The 20,418-nt window shown below is 42.6% G+C and overlaps 2 protein-coding genes across 3 annotated transcripts; both read right to left on the bottom strand.

Moving 5' to 3' along the window:
* Positions 1–23: 23 nt before the first annotated feature.
* ogal (O-GlcNAcase like) lies at positions 24–5,959 on the bottom strand. Of its 2 annotated transcripts, none has more exons than XM_020596026.1 (17): positions 5,839–5,959; positions 5,138–5,189; positions 4,867–4,964; positions 3,989–4,119; positions 3,637–3,808; positions 3,381–3,479; positions 3,105–3,244; positions 2,856–3,000; positions 2,662–2,760; positions 2,318–2,580; positions 2,065–2,239; positions 1,840–1,925; positions 1,561–1,653; positions 1,391–1,476; positions 1,198–1,318; positions 988–1,117; positions 24–478 (listed from the first exon to the last, which is right to left on the bottom strand). In XM_020596026.1, exons 2-17 carry the CDS (start codon positions 5,164–5,166, stop codon positions 342–344), a joined length of 2,004 nt encoding a protein of 667 aa, XP_020451682.1. In that variant the 5' UTR covers positions 5,167–5,189; positions 5,839–5,959; the 3' UTR covers positions 24–341. The 2 variants fall into 2 exon arrangements, with proteins under 2 accessions (XP_020451682.1, XP_020451681.1); XM_020596025.1 differs by lacking the exon at positions 5,839–5,959 and adding an exon at positions 5,445–5,824.
* Positions 5,960–7,921: 1,962 nt separating this feature from the next.
* Positions 7,922–15,485, bottom strand: LOC109957823 (peroxisome proliferator-activated receptor gamma coactivator-related protein 1). The gene is made up of 11 exons (XM_020596001.1): positions 15,271–15,485; positions 13,970–14,074; positions 13,392–13,547; positions 11,356–13,129; positions 11,202–11,255; positions 10,218–11,118; positions 9,939–10,130; positions 8,905–8,959; positions 8,671–8,792; positions 8,409–8,560; positions 7,922–8,246 (listed from the first exon to the last, which is right to left on the bottom strand). Exons 1-11 carry the CDS (start codon positions 15,400–15,402, stop codon positions 8,146–8,148), a joined length of 3,744 nt encoding a protein of 1,247 aa, XP_020451657.1. The 5' UTR covers positions 15,403–15,485; the 3' UTR covers positions 7,922–8,145.
* Positions 15,486–20,418: the final 4,933 nt, after the last annotated feature.

The following is a 20,418-nucleotide window of genomic DNA, read 5'->3' as shown; positions in this document are numbered from 1 at the left end:
GCAACAAATCAAAATCATATGGTTGCATCCATACTGCATGGCATTAGCATTTTTATTGTGCTGGCTTTAATCTAAAAATAATCACTGTGCATTTTACAGTTTTCATGTTTACAAAATCAATAGTTGCATCACTTTTCATTATGGTACAGTAGTTTTACACATTTTATTTAAGCATTTCCATGAATGTTCTAGCTTTATGACCATTACAACTGGCAAAGGGCGATGGCTGCTAAATTACACAGATCGCTTCAATCTGAGCTGGACCATTACAATGGTGCAATGAGTGTTTGTTCACATCTCTGAACACTTCAACCCTGAGAGAAATCTGTGAGTGATCTCGTTCACAGGCTTGTTCCCAGGGCAAGGACATCTTTGGGAAGTCCGGCCACATTTATGGTTTTGAAGGAGCCCAGTTTAGAGTGAAAGTCAAGCATCCTCCGATCACTCTGCCTCAGCTCGCAGAACACTCCTCTGGAACCTGGACAGTAAGAGAACAGGACATCGGAAATATCAAAGTTCGTCAGCACCTGCAGATTCAGGAATGTACTCGCTAACCTGTGGTACCAGTTTAACCTGTATCACATGTAACGGCCAAAAACGATAAGCAGAAAGATGTAAAGCTATCCCTGCAGATACAGCTGCAGGAAAGGAAAGTACTGTATAAGCTTTGTCCATCATTACACACATTCATTTGCAGGTCAGGAGTGCCAACACTGCAGTTTTGTTTTTTCATTAACTGTTTTGTACATTTGGAACCTGCACAATGTCAAAGCTTTGTTAAATGAAGTGCAGTTTTTGCTGAATGCTGGGAAGAGCAGAGGACAAAGTGCTCAGAGTGACTTTTTTTGGCCTGTATCAACATCAACACATCTCCACACTAATAACAAGCATTTCCCCTTGTGGAGAATCCGCAGCCTAATAAACCTGAGTTTGTGAATTAGTTGCAGCAAAGAATGATCGAAGGTGCTGAGCAAGGCCTTGACTTACCACTGCTCCTGATGGATGATGACAGCCAACCAATCATCCGCTTGGCTGGTGAGGGATCAGTGACCCGGGGCAAAACTTGAATGGTAACCAGGGAGGGGAACTCTTCAAACACTGAATCACTTATCACCCTCTAGACGTTGCAGGTAAAACATATAGTGAAGTAACATCATCTTGTATTCTGAAAAACAATCAGATCTTGTGTTAAATCACCTCAATCTTGGCAGCTGCTGGTTTGGCGTCCACGAGCCCCAGGGCGTACCCACACATGCCAGTATCATCCTCCAGGACAAGAGCGCACTGAGGGGAGGGGGAGATTTCCCCTGTTGACAGGCTGCAGTGGGGCAAAGGGACTGTTAACATGACGCTGATATAAAATACTCAGGACAGAGTAACTGACTCCTACCTGTCACAAATAAGAGGAGGCTGTGTCATGAGCGGAGTGTTGCCTTCTCCTCTCTGCATCTCCCTGAAGATCCTCTGCACCTCCAGCTAGGACAGCAAACAATACTGTGTAACATCACTAGAGAATTTTTAACCAAAATGCATCAGTGTTAGTGGAGCTGCCTTCCTTGCCTTGTCCTCAGGGCAGTACGGCCGTATGCAGTACACTGCAGTCATGGGAGGATGCCTAAACAGGTCCCTGTTTCCGTGGCAAGGCAGCATTCTCTGCAAATTCAAATATACAGTCAGGTTCATGTAGACCTACACTGAACTGAGGAGATAACAGCAACTAAAAGAGAATATTTACTAGCTGACTTGTCCTCTTAAGGACAATTATCACAGCGCACTTTGTGGAAAAAAAATGGCTTCAAATTTGTCGCCGTTTTTAAACACCTCTGATTATTAGTTTACCTGAAATTCTCCAGACAGGCCTCCTCTGAAGCCCCAAGGCTCAGGGTCATCGTTCATTAGTTGAGCAGAGGGGCGATCCTGCCCTCCTACGGAAAACAAAAATAACATATCCTTATTTTGCATCTTATTCACATCTTTGCCTTGGTTCACAGGCTTCTTCTGCACCAGGACATGAAGTGACTGGTTTCGTTGCACCCCTTGGGATCAAAATCACCATTCTCTCACCGAGTGTTTTCACGTAGGCCCGAGCCAGACCGATCCCACTCTTGATATCACAGATGTAGTTGTAGAGATCGTACAGAATGCTGCGGTTTGGTGCATTTGACAGGCGATTGAACATCTGCACCACTGCGTCGCACATGTCGTCAAAGTGCTGTGCTCTGGAACGCCACTCTGCAGACTGAAAAACACCATCAAGTAACAGCTGTATGAAAGGTGATGATCTGCATTTGAAAAACTATAAAACTCACAGTATTACCTTGTCTGTCTCTGCAGTGGCGGCACAACTGTGGTTCTTGAGCCAGTCTAGCTCCTGTAGCATGGTCCTGGCTGTGGGCCCATATTCGTACGGCAGGTAGAAGAGGTTAGACAGCAACTTCAGGTCGTCCAGGGTCAGAGGTTCAGCTGTGTACAGTGGATTCTCTTCTGGTCCAGGAACATAGGAGCCCTCTCCCATGTCTGTCTGCATGGGCTCCTCATCTGGTGACCCTTTCTTGAGACGAGCTGGAGGCCGGCGAGAGCCTGGTAGGACACAGCACGTTTGCTTTTTGAGATCTTTAAACTCTTTGCTGTTTAATGACATGTTTTTCTTCAGGAGTTTACCTCCTGTTTGATCTGTGCTGAGAAACTCTTGCAGCCAGTCAGTGAGAGCCAGGATCAGGGCTTTCTGGGGACTGTAGCAGGGATCCTGCTCCTCATCACCTGATGGTGGAGGTCAGAGAGTGAGACAGTGTTCAACTTCTGTAGCCCCATAGGTGTTACAACAGACACTCTTTTTTGTAAAAGTAGAGACTCACCCATTTCCACATCCCTCGGCCCTCCATCAGCAGTAGCCTTGCACCACGTGGACAAAGTGTGGATGGCCACAAAGTTTGGGTAAAATTCACAGTTAGGATTTGTGAGCACTCCTCTGAGCTTGGGAATCAGCTCAGTGGGACGATCCTAACAGGACAACATAATGTTAATCACGTCTAAAATCAGAACCCAAGGCAAGACAGGAGCATTCACAGATTAAAGCATCATGATGTGGTCTGGTAAAAATGTACCTTATAGGGTCCGAGAAAAAGTCTTTGGGGGTCATAGTCATTTGCGTGGATATTGTCCCAGATGACCGGTGCCCTCTTCAGGACAGACGACACCTCGTCTATGGACTCAACAGAAATTTTGTGGGATACAACTTTTGGACCTAATGCAAATGTAAAATAAATAAATAAAATCAGAGGGCTTTAAAATTGTGTTAAAGAAGTGTATCTCTAGTTTACTTCTGATGAGTTCAGTAGCATGGAACCAGGCTGACACTCTAGTTCAGTGTAATCTCTTACCAGTCCACAGTATGTCAATGCCAGGCAGCAGCTTCTCTCCCACTGTGTTCAGGTAAGAGGACCGGGACACACTGGGAGAGCAGAATGCAGCACAGTAATCTGGAGACAGAATAACACAACAGTGAATGATGGAAAACTGAAAAAAAATTAAAACAAATCCTTAGACACTTGATGCTCTGGCTTTGCTTAAAAAGACTAAATCCTATTCATTCTTGTTTGTTGTCGGGGCCATTTTCATGCAATCTCACTGTCGGACCTGTAGGACAGAAGAGGAAGGTCTCAGGTTCTCCCAGGTGCCGGTACACCTCATTAGTGATGGCCACCTGAGCGTGTGCAAAGGAGCTGAAGGTCTTCTTATCAGCTGGACACATCTCTGTCTCAATGTCATCAAAGAGTAAAGAGAAGGATGTGCAGCCAAACTCCCTCACCTGTACAAGAAAGGGGGAGGGGCAGATTGGGTCTGATGTGCTTTTCTCTGTCAGTTACCTGTTGACCTACTTTAGAAACTGTTTCCATTTTATTGTTGCATGTTTTATATAAAATAAAAATAACTCAAGAGAGCTAGATTAAGCTATCTCCACCCTTCATTTCTGCACAACCAGTCCTACCTGATCCAGTTTCCTCTTCAGGGCAGCAACCTCTTTGGGGTTGGAAAAAGTAATATCCAGACCAGGAGAGATTGCATAGATGAATGTGACGTCATGCTGTTTGGCTGCTGATATCAGTGCCATGAGTTGTTCTGAGAAAAGAGCAAGAGATGAGAGAAGAAACAGGGTTGATGAACAGAAAAATCAGCTGTTTTATTCAACGGTACAACCGGCCCGTGAAGACCCAAAGTCCACTGATAGTGCCTGTTCTGACACTTTTAATTCTTTTAAATTTGATTTAATCACTTTTATTGGTCATATATGTTACCCACACAAAGAATCTGTATCCAGTACAGAACCAAGGGAGCCATCTGCATCAACAGTTCTCTCTCACCCTCACACACCGATGGTGCCACTGTCCCTGCAAAGCACTGACCTGGCCATCGGGAGTAACTTGGGTTTCATTGTCTTGCCCAAGGACACATCAGCATGTGAAGTGTGGGGACCATAGCAGGTCAGAATTCGACCACTAAACCACTAGGACTCATTTGTCAAACCTGTCAAATCATTATCACTGCTCTTCATGGCTGATAAGATCCAGGCAACCAGACTACACAGTTAAACAATGTCTCTAAGGAGATAATGATGACTCAGAATAGGACTTTGGTGAGACACTGATACAAAATGAGCACACTCCCCTGTGTTTTATTAGTGTTTTGCAAGAAACAGCCTGAGCTGGGTGTGCTTTTAATTTAAAACCCTGTTTATTTGGTTTAGTGGACAGTCGACTCCAGGCAGACAAGGGAAACTGTTCATTTTGTTTTTATTTTCTAAAATGAATGCTTGCACACCTGTGTGAACACAGGTGCCTTGCCTGCATGTGGAGGAGTGAACCTCACCTGCCTCCTCAGCTGAGTACAGGTCTCTCCAGTACATCCTGTGCTTGTAGTCATCTTTGGGCGCATATAGGTATGTGTTCAAACCCCACTTCTGTTCCCTACAAACCCAACAGCAGACATAAACAATCACACCAGTAGATCACTGTGTTTTAAATAGTCTTGGAAACGTGGAAAAGAAACTGATCTGACCAGAGTCAACAGAACAAAACTATTTCAGAATAGTCACCATTCCAAGTTATGCTGCATTTATTCCCTGGGGGTGGTCACATACCTTTTAAACAGCTCAGTTCTTTGCTCCATAGTCCATGGTCGCCCATAAAAACCTGCATCAAGCAAAGGTCGAGTCATACACTAAATAATGTCATCTTACCACAGGTGATCATTTACATGACACGAATACGTGGATCTCTCCTAAATAAATCAGTCAGTTAAACATCAGTTAGTCATGTTAGCCAGGAGCCCAGTTATGGTGTTTACATGTTGATTCAAGAGATGCAGGCTAATTCTGCAGGACCAGCACAGGGGTCTAGCCTCCGGAGGACCGATATAAAGCGGGTTCCTGGTCTCGGTGTGCTCACCTTCCACCACTCCGCTGATAAACCGCCTCGTCCCGGACTGGTGCTGCCCTTTGGCACTGCCCGGTTTCGACATGGTTAACTACTAGGTTTAACGCCGACGTGTCCCGACTGCCTTTTCTTTCAGTTCCCTATTGCTCAGCACGCAGCCCCAGCTCCGACTCTGGGATTTTAATTTGTTCACTTTTACTGCACCGGTTTTCACGCCTGCGCAGACCAGTCGAGTCTAAACACCAGGGGCGTTAACATGATGCTAACTGAAAAGATCTCAAGTCTAAAGTTGTAAATACCACGATAAGTAAACTAGGTCCAACTCTGCGGTGACTAAGACACTAAAGTTCGCACGTTGACTGAACGTGTCTGACTACCAGGTGTGCGTCTTAAAGGGACAGTTCACCTGCAAACACCAGAGCAACAGCCAATACAAACACTGGGTCACCTGACAACACCCTCTGAATGAAATTACCGTGCTAACACTTGTTGGAAAGTAAATCAGTAACTGCAAAGAGGCGCACAACTTCCGCAAAGAAGCGTAAGCCGACTACGCAGCCATACAAGTAAAAATAGCCACAATATACATACAAAGATACAATTATGCTAAAATATTGGCCATGTCCAACTAAAATCCACATTTTATATGACAGATTTTATTTTTGACAAGGCATTCTTTGAACGCTCCAAGAGCACATGATGTGCTTGAGCATTCATGAAGTTGCTGACTACACAAAGGATGGGAATGGAGACAGGGAGGAGGAGGAGACAGCAGAAAAAACAGGTCCAAGACTGAAGTGCTGTGTGAAATGAGACAGACATTAAAACTAATCAGACTGACTGTTGGATTAGGCACCCGCAGAACAAACTAGCTAGATGTTGAGATTTTAAGTTAAAAAAAAACCTGTTCTTTTGTCAAACAGAGCTGTAACTATTAGTTCCACAGCATGCAGTATTTATGCATGCTGGTTCACTGGGGTCTGTTCATTTAATGAGCCCAACACAATTTGTTGTCACAATTTTCAAAAATTCTGGAAAAACTCTTTAATAACAGATTAGACACATTTATTGACAAACATAAAATCTTATCTGATTGTCAATATGGTTTTAGGTCGAAAAGATCGACATCCTTGGCCATTACTGACCTGATGGAGGACATTACAAGTGCTATGGATGAGAAAAAATATACGATGGGGATATTTATTGACCTAAAAAAAGCATTTGATACAATTAATCATGAACTATTAATGGATAAGTTAGAGAAATATGGGATCAGAGGAATGGTTGGGAAATGGATCAGAAGTTATTTGACACAGAGGCGTCAATTTGTGAAGTTGGGTGAATACCAATCGAGTGAGCTTGATATTGTATGTGGAGTGCCTCAGGGTTCTGTGTTGGGACCTAAACTATTTATATTATACATCAATGATATATGTAAGGTTGCTGATACTGTTAAAATGGTTTTGTTTGCTGATGATACTACCATTTGGGCATCAGATGAAAACTTACAGCAACTCTCTGTAAGGGTTTCAGAGGAATTTGGCAAGATAAAGAAATGGTGTGATAATAATTTACTATCTTTGAATTTAGAGAAAACTAAATATATGGTATTTGGGAACCGTAGACCACATAATGAACTTCAATTGAGAATTGGGGGTGCCAACATTGAACGAGTATATGAAATCAAATTTCTAGGTGTCATAGTTGATGACAAATTCTCCTGGAAATCTCATATCAGATATTTTTTTCTTTGATTTGGTGGAATATAAGACTGCTGTGTTTATGTATAAAGCCAGGAACGACTTATTACCTGGTGGAATCCTAAAGTTATTTGGTGAAAGGGAAGGGGGATATAACTTAAGGGGTCACTTAAATTTAAGGGTTCATGCTATACGTACAACCAAAAAAAGATTTTGTATTTCTATAAGTGGGGTCAAACTATGGAATACCTGAACTGGGGACATGAAGAATAGTACTAGAATTGAGGAGTTTAAATATAAATATAAATGTATGTGTTATACAAGATATATGCAAGAATAAGATTTATTCGAGAAGGCATTAAGGAAACACTCTGTTTTATCTAAGTAGAGATACTGCTTGCAGCCAATGATGCAAGGAATTTTGTATAATATGATGTCATGGGGTAGGACTGGATAAGTCTGACTTCTTCCTACTCCATTCAAACATGTAATATGTGTAAGCAAACTGATTTTGAATTAGCATTGGTTGGATATGTGTAATTATGTGTGTTGTTGTCATTTGTTCTGTTCTGCATGTTTGAAAGAATAAAATCAATCAATCAATCAAATCAAAACATTAAAGTAATTACTTACCCCTGTACTTGTCCTGTAATGACAAGTCAAAATGTCTGCAGTGAACATAAGATGTACTTTGGATTTAACTCCGAAAACAAATCATATAAATTACGCTGTGTTAGTCAAGAAACACAATAAACATCCTTTATTTTTATACAATTATACAAAAATCTGTTATGTAATGCAACAAAAATATTTAGTGGGTCTCACCTCATATTTTCAAATTAAGAGCTACATATGTTCATATTACCTGCAAACATCACAAAATATATATGTGATTCAAACATAAAATAAAATTAACACCAAAGTTTGCTACATGCATTATGCTCTGAGGTTCATTAAAAACCAAAACAAAAACAAACAACTTTCTTCTCATTTGTGCCACCTCCAGCTCGGTGCTACCTCTTCACTCCTCTCTGGGCCTGTTTCAGCAGCACATCGAAGTCAAGGTCCTCAAACCTGCTCTTGGCAGGAGACAGGTTTGGATCTCTGTTTGCATCTGAGGAACAGTTACATGTACTGGCTTACTGTCAGTTACTTAAAAACAACAAAATGACTGGACACCTGTGTAATCAGTGTCACAGCCCTGCAACAAACACCAGGTCTGTGAGGCACAAAATGTCCAGTTCATGCTGACACTACAGTGTGAACGCAGTCTCACCTAGATCAGAGTAGTTCGAGTTGCAGAACTGTCTCCTTCCACCGAAGCAGATGTCAAATGGTAGCTCGTCAGGCTTTCGTAATTTGCCGCCGTTATCGATGGCTGCAAAAGCATCCTCCATATTGTAGAATGTGACAAAGCCGTAGTGGTCGCTATCGGAACCAAACATGCAGGATTTTAATATTGATAAACTCAGTGCAATATAAAACATCAATGGACAGTAAATGCAAAGCCATTTGAAAACCCAGTTCTTCATACATACCCTCTATCTCTGAAGTGAAGCGACACACACTCAACCTCTCCGAACTGGGAGAAACGCTCTCTCAGTTCACTGTGTGTCATTGACCTGCGGATGCGACCAACGTACACCACCCTGCGTTCATTCTGTTTGAGACAACATTCATGATTATGCACCACTCATTACTCATCTTAAAAATCTCCCCACCCACACACGTACACAAACACACCAGCTGATGTGAAATGATCTTGTACTCACTATGGCTTTAAGTTTCTGAGTCCTGATCTCATGTTCCCTCCTGGACTTTCTGCTGCTGTGGGGATGTTGGGATGGAAAAGATTACAATTTAAGACTTGACAAAGCCAGAGATACGTGTGGAAAGCTGACATTTAAAATAAACATCTATTGAATTATCTAGGCAAGGCAAGTTTATTTATAAAATACATTTTCCTATACAAAGTGCTTAATACGACGCACACAGGTAGATAAAACAAAATGCAAATTAAAAGCAGCAGTCACCTGACAGCACAAAGTAACAATATACATTCATATTACAAACTACATTATATTCAGAGGTGTCTCTATATTTTTGTCCTCCTCAGCCAGAATATTAGGAACACCTCTAAATATAATGTACTTCAGTAAAACCCCACTTTTAACCATGACCTCAATATTGAATTTATATATTTGCCAATTTCAGCAAAAACTGAAACATTTTTAGCTTCATAAACACAGATGTTAAGGCAGAAGTGCTGCAATGAAGTGCCAATGAGAATATTTATGCAACATGCAGCTGTTGAGACCCATTATTTTTAGGATAGCTGTGGCAGAATGCGGATTGTCACTGTTCTCAATATATTTTGCACCCTTGCTCTGAGACACCTGCCACTCTTGTACTCAGCAAAGTTGGGCCTTCAGCTGAATTCTGTATTCAGCTCGAAGCCAGTGCAAAGACCTCAGGACTAGAGTAATGTGTTCTCTCTTCTTGGTGTTTGTCAGTATTCTAGCAGCAGCATTCTGAATTAGTCAGAACTGTCCAATTGTCTTACTGGGGAGGCCAAACAGGAGTACAGCAGTCTACCCTACTAGAAACAAAAGCAGGAATGAGCTTTTCTAAATCCTCGTTATGGCTCTTTTTAAGATGCCAGAATGATGATTTTGTTACAGCATTGATGTGGCCATTAAAATTTAAATCCCCATCAATACACCAAGACTGCCTGGACTTAAGATAAGCACTGAGCACCAGCCCTCCTTCTTAATGTCTACAAGGAAAACACCCTAAATGAACTGACCTGTAAACATCTCTCCACCGCCTTCGGCAAATCCGCGGAGATGGTGATCGGGACCTAGAGGAGGACCAAGATCTGGACCTTGATCTGCTACACCTTGAGTAAGACAACCTGTAGTGCCGAGGTGGGGAGCAGGACATTGAGCGTGAGGAGCATGGGGAACATGAACTGCTCTCTGAACGCTTGTGATAAATCCTGAAAGACAGATCATTAGAATAAAGAATGCTGCACGAGAAGCAAACTATGAAATAAATTTTGAACATGATCACCAAAAACAATTACTTTTGTCTTTTTGGAGAGCGAGATGTAGAACTGAGGGAGGAACACGATGACGAGGAGGACTGAGAGCTGCAGCTGGAATCTGACCGAGGAGACCTTCTCCGATATCTCCTCTTCTCTCTCCCTCTGCTAGGAGGGCTGGGTGGAGGCGTAGGGAGGGTGCATGGGCCCGTTTTGTCTTCACTTGCACCACCGTCTCCTGTGGCAGTGCTGTCTGAAGGCTGCAGACAGTTGTCTGGGGATGGTTCTGTCTCTGATCTGGCCCTAGTTTTCTCAGAGTGATGCTGCAACAGAGACTCTGCTTGCCCAGTTGAGGCCAGTGTTTTTTTGCATTCAGCAGCAGCACTTGCATCCTGTGTGGTCACCTGCAATTCACTAGTGTTTTTATAAATATCGTTGGATAAAGAGGCCTTAGTTCTGCTACGCTGAGTAGCACTTGTAAGGGAATGATCCACAGGCCCACAGTAATCATGATCCGAGGATACAGATGAATGCACGTGAGAAGGGATATGTGCAGCAAGGAGATCTGAGGGGCTGGCGAGAGTCCTTTTGGATGGCAAAGGTCGAGGTTCAATGATTTGAACGGCCTTGGACAGAGGATTTTTGCGTCGCTGATGAGTGCTGAGGATGACTTCAGTGCCGAGGGGCTCAGGGACGTCCATAAGTTCCAGCACCTTGACATCTGTCAGATTCCTGAGGGGTTTTGGAGTCTCAGGTGTTTCCGAAACACTCAGAGGTTCAAGTGCTTCCACAGATGGGGTCAGTGTTAATCTGGGGGTCTTTTCCGTTCCTGCTTCCTGAGTTCTGTGCAGGCCCAAGTCTTTTTGTGTCAGCAAGTCTGAAGGTGGAGCAGCACTAATAAGTCTGGGCTCCAGCTCGTTCTCACATACTCGCTCTTCTTTAGCTGGAGGAGGAAGAACAAAAATAGGTTATACAAGAACCACAAGTCAGCATCCAAATCAACAACACGCCGGTGTCATCACTCACCTTGCGTTTCCTCAAACTGTTCCAGTAGGCTGGTCAGATCAGGGGCTTCAATTCCTGAGGTAAAAGGAAAACAGTGACATACCACTTAACTGGATACATCTGTTAAAATATGTGGGCTAGTTGTAGTTTCTTCACTGTGATCGATTTACAGTACCTGACTCTCCTGCTGCATTCTGGACTCTACTGCCAAGCTGAAGAGTAGCTGGTGGTTCCACAGGGGGAGAAATCTTCGAAGGAACATCTGGCAATGTTCCCCTCTCTGGTATGACAGTGTCTATGGGAGAAGGTGGTGGAGCAGAAAATGGTGTGGCAGAAGGGCACTGTATATGCCTCACTGGATTTGGAGATAGTGTCTGAGAAGTCTTTGGTTCCAGCTTGGTCTCTTCCTTTGGCATCTGACTGCATTTTTGAGGCTGTAGTTTCTTGCACTCTGAAGTAGATTCCATTTGTGCTGTGGGGGGACACAGTGCTTGAGACCTAGATATGTGTGTAGGTATGTCAGTAAACCTGTTTTTAACTTCCTGAAGCACGGTGGTGCTGTCCTGGTTCTGTAACAACGCCTGGGGCTTTGGCTGTGAGGAGGATGGCTGTTGAGGTGGAGGTGCAATTGAGAATTCACCGTGGATTTCTTGCAAGTGCCTGGTGCTCTGAAGAATGGTGTCTCTGTTGAGGAAGCCCACTCTGGTCTCTGACTTGGAGCAATCAGTGGATGGTGCTGCTGTTTGGCTGACTGGCAAGGGGAGGAGGACAGGATTTGGGGGATCACTACCGAGTGCTGGTTTCTTCATTGGACTCTTGTTGCTTCTAGGCACAGTAACACTTGAGTCAGCCTTGAGGTCTGGCAGGGGGCTAGTGGGTGAGATGGTTCTACGCTCAGTCTTCGGGTGTTTTAATGTGCTGTGACGTAGACAAGTGGGTGGTACTGCCTCTGATGGGTGAGGCCTGAGTGGTGGTGAAGTATGATGGGATGATGTCTTGTAACCAGGTTTACAGAGATGCTCAGTACTGATTCTGGAACAGCCTGGATGACTGTATGCTGCCTTTGGCCTGCAGCTGTTTTGTCTTTGACCCTGTAAACAGAGGATGGGGGGCAGCTCTTTGGGGGGCTCAGAAACAGAGGGCCACTTGGTGGTGCTGTTCCCCGGTTTCTCCACCGGGGGCTGCTTCCTCTGGCGCAGCTGTCTATACTCTTGGAGGCTGAGTGATTTGGCCTTTGTCTCTGCTTTTGGCGGCAGCACCTCAAACTTGTTACAGTTCATTTCTGAGGATGCTGTTTGGGCTTCAAGTGCTGGCCAAGATGGATTTTCAAGTGCTTTTGAGCTGTTTGGTGGAACTGACACAGTCTCGCATGTGTGCCCACTCGTAAGATTTATCTCGTTCAGTCTCTTTTCCACTGATTCATCTAATGAAGCCACTTGAATGGGGCCAAAGCTCACCCTTTTCTTCTGCCTTAATGGTGGAACCCTGGATACACTCCTATTCAGCAGCACACTCTTTAAGAGTTTACAGTCATCTCTCATTGGAGCTCCCTGTCCTTCCTGCTTGGTCTCTCTAACAGGCACCTCCTTATCAGACACAACATCTATCTCTTCATCGTTCTCTTCACTGGGCTTCTCATACTTCCACACCTCTCCCTGGGAGAATAACATGGGGGTTTTCATTAGTTTATCCCCCTCCTCCACATGCAGCTTCAGACAGTAGGAGTGCATGAGTTTCACCAGGTTGACAAGAGAAGCTGAGGTGAAGACCTCAACTTCATTCTCTGTTTTCTTATTCTCAGAGTGAAATGATGTTTCACTTTGTTGTTTGACCAGCTGTGAAAGGCGGTTTAGCTCAGTTCTCTCCTCGTCTTCCTTTTCTCCATCACTCTGTATTGTGACGGTTACATTTGCCGATTTAGGTCTTGGCTTATCGACAAATGACATAATCTAATTAGAAGGAGAGAGAAAGGAATGGTGAAGAATGGAAAATATTAATAAAGGGACAAAGTTATCAATATATATATATATATATGTGTGTGGAGTTTGAAGGGGTGTTGTGACTTATCATTTAAAATCTCAGCCTGGCATACTCAAGATAATGCTGATGAGTCCTTTCAGCTCAATGGCAGCTCATATCCACCTGAGCCTGAATGAACATATGAAGTGCTAACTCAGCAGATTAGGCTGTTTTGCTTGTGTAGGTACCCACCACAGAGTTGTCCCGGTGCTCTGAGCAGCTGAGGAGTTTGGTGTCTGGAAGGGTGTCAAAGGGAGACAGAGTCTCATCATCATTGTCCACACTGTCCAGTATCTCGGGCAAGGCGGACAGCAGGGTCTCACTCTCTTCATCCACAACATTCTTATTCTGAATTCGAGAAGGACAAACCCCACATTTACTGATTAATCTGACAAATTCTACCAGCATATTGTGCTTGTCGAGTTAACAGAAGAGAGTTAACAGAGAATCTCTGGAGGGTTGTCACAGCCCTCTAGAGATGCTCTGTGCCATGCTCTTCTTGGTACACACACACACACACACAAACACACACACACGGCACCTGCATCTGGCTCACTGTTCTTTAACTTTGGCTGATGCTGGACATTATTTAACCCTTTAGCAGGGGAGTCTGACAAAGTGCGGTAATCAGTTACTATTTTGATGATAATACAAATTTGAAACACTAACCTTTGGAAACTTTGCCATGGTTTACTGTGAAACTGCAGGAACTGTTTCATTCCTACTGTGATGATGTGCAATCATCCAGCTTTATAAGCTTTAATACTGACCTCTGAAGCAACAGTGGAATCCTCAAAAATGGCCAGGATGGAGTGATCAATACAGGCTTCTGTGTCCCTCTCCACATCTTCAACATTACCTCTACTCAGGACCAACTGTAGAGAGAGAGAAAAATTATGTTAATGTGCCTTTACTCTGATATAGCCTATTTCTACTATTTCTACCTTGTGCAATTTTACAATGCCCCAGGTGTGACCAGAACACAGTAAGCTCAAACTTATCTTTCTCAGCATAAACAGGAAGAGCAGTCTATTCTGACACAGCTTAAATACAGCCGTGGAAAAACAGTAAGATTTATAATGCATGCTTAAGCCATAAACCTAACAAATAAATTGATATACATGTATGTAAATTTGAATGACATTCAACAAACAGTACAGAAAACGTACAGCTACAAACAGCAACTGGTTTTCCTATCAAACTACACTTTAAACAAACATTTTGGGCTTTAAAATGTCAAAACAGTCACAACTTAAAAAAAAAAAGTGCAACATGTTTTCTTATTGTGTCTGGCCAACAACTGGATAATAACATAGAACTTTATACAGTTCGGTTCATAACGAAGAACCAATATTGAACTGCATATAATGTCTAAAGCCCAATAGACACATTTTCAAAGAGCCAAGAGTTTCAAACAAGCTCTTTGCAAAGTGAGGTCTAATTCTACAATTAGGTAAACCTTTCCAAGTTTCACTAGGACAGAAGTGTTAAAGTGAGTAGGAGGCAGAGGGGACAAGATGCGTAGGCGGATCGCAACCTGCCCACCATCTCTGGCAAGTACAGACAAATATTCTTATGGCTTATAATACTGTAACAGGGTATTTAACCCTTGTACGCTTAGGTGACACTAAAGCAGTTTAAAGTTTAATTTTAAGTTGTTTTAGAGGGATAGACAACTAAACAGGGAAGGTACAGAGGGCACTGTGAAGGTGTGGATAGAAGGGTGCGGATGCAGCCTTATCTGAACATTCTGTACTTGAATGAGCCGGTCTCACTGTCGGCTTTCACATGTAAATCCTTCATAATGGGGGTCGTAATAAACATAAATGAAGAGGTAATGGCATTAGCTATCGTGTCATTAAGCGTGTTACCATACCCACTCGGTCCAAAGGGCAGAGTGGTCGGTCAGCTCAGTATTGACTCTAGCTCTTATACGAGCCTGTTTCAGCCACGTGTCGCCAGGCGCGGATGTGAGCTCGCTCGAAGGTTAAACACCTCCTATTAAGACTCAAAAACCTGTTCGTATATGGTTATTTTCATGTCAGACTGGCTAAAGTGAAGAAACCGGTACCTCATTGTGGATTTTGCCGGCCAGAAAGTCGCTGTTACCGGCATTTAAACACCCATCTTTCCGCCTCCACCGCGCTGCCATCTTGCTGCTCCACATGTTCCGCTGCCAGGCCGGACAAAACCACGTGGTCATCGGCTGGAGGCGCGCAGCGAGCACTGACCTGGGATCAGATTGTAACCAGCACTTCCATTAATGAGAGTGAGGAGATCAGTAGGAATCTGATTCGAGGTCGGTTATTTGAATCACCCGTGCTTCTTATTGATTATCAATTAGTTTTTGTGCTGATTAGTTGCTGATAAGAATCGGCACAGTTTTTCATGTGCTAATGATAATGAATATGAAGTGTTGTTGGACTGCTGGTGTAATTTTGGTCGTGTTAGGCTGTCTTGTTAGAACATTTGAACATTTATTTTACTTATTATTTACTCAAATGCGACGTCTAACGTCCAAATAATGAATGAAGTTGAACTTATGATGTACATACAGTACAACAATAGTATTACAGACCCACAGGTGACAGCAATGGCCCAAATTATGTTTAATCCCATAAGAAGTTATTAGTTAGCTAAAAGAATAGTGAGTTATGTTCTTTATTCTGTAAAATGCGGCAACATTAGTGCAAAAATTGTCAGCTGCATTGCAAAAGCTGCCTACGTGAAAAATTTAACGACGTGTTTGGATGTGTTTTTCCCTTTATGGCAGAGGGCTTTAATAGAGATAGCCCTAATAGTGTAACTGGGAGCTGTCTTGAAATAGTGAAGAACACTGTGGGAAGCTGTTAAACTCACCCATGTGTTACATTATCCCCCATGTTATATTTGCTGAGAATATCATAAAAATATCAGTGCATTCAACATCAGTATTATAACAGTCAGTGGCATACATTCAGTCCTTCAAGGGTAAAGCAGAGTGTGGACCACATCACCACCATAACACAGATTTTCTGCATATTCAGACATTGCAATTTTGATAAGTTGTCTTTCCTAACTTGTATATACACCTTCCACTTTGACATGTATTTTGCTGTTAGGGTCTAAAACAGTGTCATTATCTACTGAGGACACCTTTACATAAATTTAAATGTCTTTAGGGCTCAGAAATAATTAGTGCTTGACACTACATCGTCATGGTTGAACACATTTAAATGCATTTATCACTTGATTGTGTGACTTACTGTATTATTGAGGTCTTGCATGACTTTGCAGTCACATGAATCACAACCAGCTATATCTTATTAAATCTTTTTCTTCTTTCCACTTCATTCTGTGCACCTCCACATTGTGCTGCCTGATATATGAGAAACAATTATTCAAAATGTCTGAATAATAAACACAGCTGCTGTCTGAACCAGCGTTTTCACCAGTGGTTTGCTTTTCTATCCCTAGCTGATGAAGACGAACCTCATGCTCCACTGACAAATCATATGGTGGTTGATTACATTTGCATATTCAATACAGCAGTGAAGTATTCTCCTCTCTACTGTACTCTACTGCATACCCAGCTTCCAGATGCGTGACGATGCTGAATCTGTCCCACTAACCAGTAAATCTAGGAGTTGTCTTTTAGGCGTAAACCTGGTCCATCTTAACTGATACCATTATTTGTCACTCCCTATCTTTACCTTAACCGGGCAGAACATTTGGTTGTGTAAAATGAAATACAAAATAAAAATTCCATTTAGATCCATTCCATTTAAATTTTAGATCAGGTTCACTCACGCCTGGCTCTATTCAAATGTACAGGTATCTGTTGCTAGTAGTGCTAAAGCTCAGCACTTTACGTTCTAACTCATATGTGTAATTCACAACTTGTTTTTTTAACACTGGTTTCGGTACAGATTAAATGATACATTTCAGATGGTGAGATTTAAAGATGCTAATAGGTTGATTTAATGTATTTTGGACAGAGCTGTTTCCACTTGATGCTAAACTAAGCTAACCAGCTGCACTAGCTTTACTGGACAGTTAAGTGGTGTTATTCTCAGCAACAAAGATAAGCATACTTCACCTAATTTCTAACTATTCCTTTAAAATTATAGAATGATAGGCAACTCCAGCAATTTTGTATAGGCCTACTTCACATTAAATCAGATTGTTAAAATTGATGTTAAAGGTCTGCCAACTGCCATTTTGTTACATAAAACTCCAGTCTTGGCTTGGGTGAGGTTATCTTAAGTAATTTATTAAGAAGTTTTTTTTTCTCTCTGACTTTACTAATAATCGGCATCATTGCATATCCTTTTACCAATGTGCTGTATTAGTATAGCAAGCTAATGGTCAGTATGGAATGAAGGATTTAATACAATTTTAGTCTTGGGTTGAATTCTGGTCATAAATGTAACACTACAAGTTGGGGCTCAGTTTTAGGGCTGTGGCAGAACTCCACTGAAACATCTTGACTTTTAGTACTTAATATAGGTCAAGGTTCAATTTTCTACATCTGATGCAACCTAAAGCATCTTTTATACTTCCCATGCCTGATAAGACTCCATGTTTTTCAAACTGCTTCTCTAACACCTTGGCAAAGAGACATAATGTGAGCTATTCTTAACTTATTTAAGTGCAGTGTTCTCAAATGATGTAGCCATTCTTGCTTTAAATTTCAAGTCTTCCTTTTGCACTTACTCAGAGTTTTGGATAGTGGGAGGGTATAGCAGTGTGAGGTGTGTGGGCCATGTTGTACGTAGAGGTACTTACTGTAAAGGCCTGTCAAGGAAAAACCCAGTGAAAGCGAGGTATAGGTTTAGGTGACAGTGCTTGTGCACAAATCAGATCATCAAAGCAGAAAATCACAATCTGAGGTGTCTCTTTTGTTTTCATTTCTTTTTAAAGTATGCACAAGTTGTCCTCATTACATGAAAATATTTAAAATGTACACATTTATAGCAATTTTGGTAATTAAGAGATATTTACTGATGCAAGTGTTAATATATTTGGAGCTGAAACCCTTCTACTGTAGATTACTCTTGACAGGCGAAAGTATTCTGTCTAGTGAGTTTTGTAGATAAAGCTACTGTTATTTTTTCTCCACTAGATGGCGGTATTATATATCTTCCATGAAGTGGTAGCCTACTATTACTGTTTAGACATCTAAAGTTGTGAATGAGTTAATTTCCACTGACCTGATAGCTACATGCAAAGCAGATGCCAATCAGACATTCATCCATGAATGAAAGGGATGCATAATGAACTCAGGTTCATCGCCTCTTCATTTGTGTGGTGTTATCTTGTATTATCTCTGTGTTTGTCTCTGGATCGTGGATGTGTCTGGCCTGTTATCTTGTGCATACCAGCAAGGAGTTGACCTTTATGCTGAATGTCACGGTGGTACATGGAGTCAATGGCTGTACTCGATTAGAGACACACCCTTAACAAGGTCCTGGCGCAAATTCCCTGTTCATTTATTTTGATCCACCGGGTCACCTGGTCTGTACTTCACACATACATCTTATTTACTGTACATCTGCTTTCTGTACTGTTTCCTTTTTTGTTTCTTTATCCTTTAATTTCTTCTTGTGTTCTGTTACTGCATCTGTCTTCAACCCTGCCACACACACACGCCACCTCCTGCCTCATCTCCCACAACTCTTGAAACACATTAATGTCTGAAATGGGGCCAAAGCACCCTCCAGACTTCAGCGGGTGAGGTGTGCATGTGCAGAGGCTAGTGTAAGTGTGTGTTTGTGTGTGTTCAGGAGGGGGGAGTTCTGTGTAAGTGGGTCACCTTACTGCAGCATCCAGTGGCCAGTCACCATGCACACATGCAACAACCCCCGTACACACATGCACACGCTTAACCCACTCTCCATCCTTTAGTCTCTTTATGTCTGCGTGGGCCACTGTGTTTGACCGACTCACTTCCATCTTCTGGTTCTAAAGAGTGCCGAACTACTGTTATTTATGGGGGAAGAAGAAGAACAAAAAATCTCTCTCTCCTCCTCTGTTTCGAAAATCCTGTCCTCACTCTTGACCTGCAGGAGGACTCCCATGGTGCTCTTTTGACATGTTTGAATTTTTAAAGAACCCATGAGGTCTAAGCAGTCAAGTATATGCCTTGCTCTCCCTGCTCTCCTCACACCTGCTGCTGCTGTTGTGTGTGTTTGTATGAATGCTTTTCTATATGACGCCCATCATCTTGCCCATATATGTGCTTCTATGACCTTTCAGATATTGTGTAATGCTGGGAGCAGTGTGTTATAAAAAGGCAAAAGCACTCTGATCTTTAACTTGATACTTTGTCTACAGGGGAAAGAAGGGCACACAGGCTTTACTTTGAGATTGCTGAGTTAGGGAGTTGTGTTGCCGTCGTCCTCGTTTGATTTTTCTGTGCTTATTCTTTTTCTTTTGCTTTCACAGCAGAGAAGAGGAATGCCCTCCCACATGGTGCAGAGAACATCTGTTAGTGAGAAATGAAGGCCTGAGAGAGAAAGAGGAGGAGCAGGAGGGGCCTTACATTAATACAGAAAAAAGAAACGAGGCAAAGAAAGAACAAGAGAGCATGCAGAAAAGAGCAGGAGAGAAAGTGACAAGACGTTAGCTGGAGGAGAGACCACCGTTTCTACGAAACAGCAGAGGTGAGAGACTGACTTACAGGTGTACACGGTCATTGGCACGCACACACACAAACACACCCAGCATGGTAACAGAAGCCTGCATCAATAATGTAGCTGAGAGAAACAGGATGCAGATTCTGCCTTACATAAGAGTTTACAGAGAGCCGGCTGGCTCTGAACAGCCTCTTTCATTCTGTCGTTTGCCCTCTGGCTGGATGCACATAAGCTTGCTTAAGCTAATTAACCACCTCATTTGCCATCCACACAAGTTTTCAAGATAAGTGCGCTGCAACAAAGGAATAAGAGCTGTGCTAAAGTCATTTTAAAATTCAGCCCACTGACTTTAGGTGATTTGTTTAACTCTGTGCAGCAGAAACTTTCAGTAGTGTTTGTACACTAGTCCCCAATTTGCTGGATATTATATTACTGAGGTTCTTTAAGAAGCTTGTTTGTAGCAAGTTTGTTGACCAAGTACTTCAACATTAATGAGCTGGGACTGAGCCTCGTCTGTGCTGCTGTGGACAAAGTGATGGTTGAACCTGCCAGGAGCCAAAGCACATTGCTCCTGCAGGTCGGGGGGGGGGGGGGGGCGGGCC

Source organism: Monopterus albus, unplaced genomic scaffold, assembly GCF_001952655.1.
Source record: "Monopterus albus unplaced genomic scaffold, M_albus_1.0 scaffold29.1, whole genome shotgun sequence".
Classification (NCBI taxonomy): Eukaryota; Metazoa; Chordata; class Actinopteri; order Synbranchiformes; family Synbranchidae; genus Monopterus; species Monopterus albus.
Note: the sequence above shows the minus strand (reverse complement) of the source record. Positions and strands in the feature narration are given on the sequence as shown.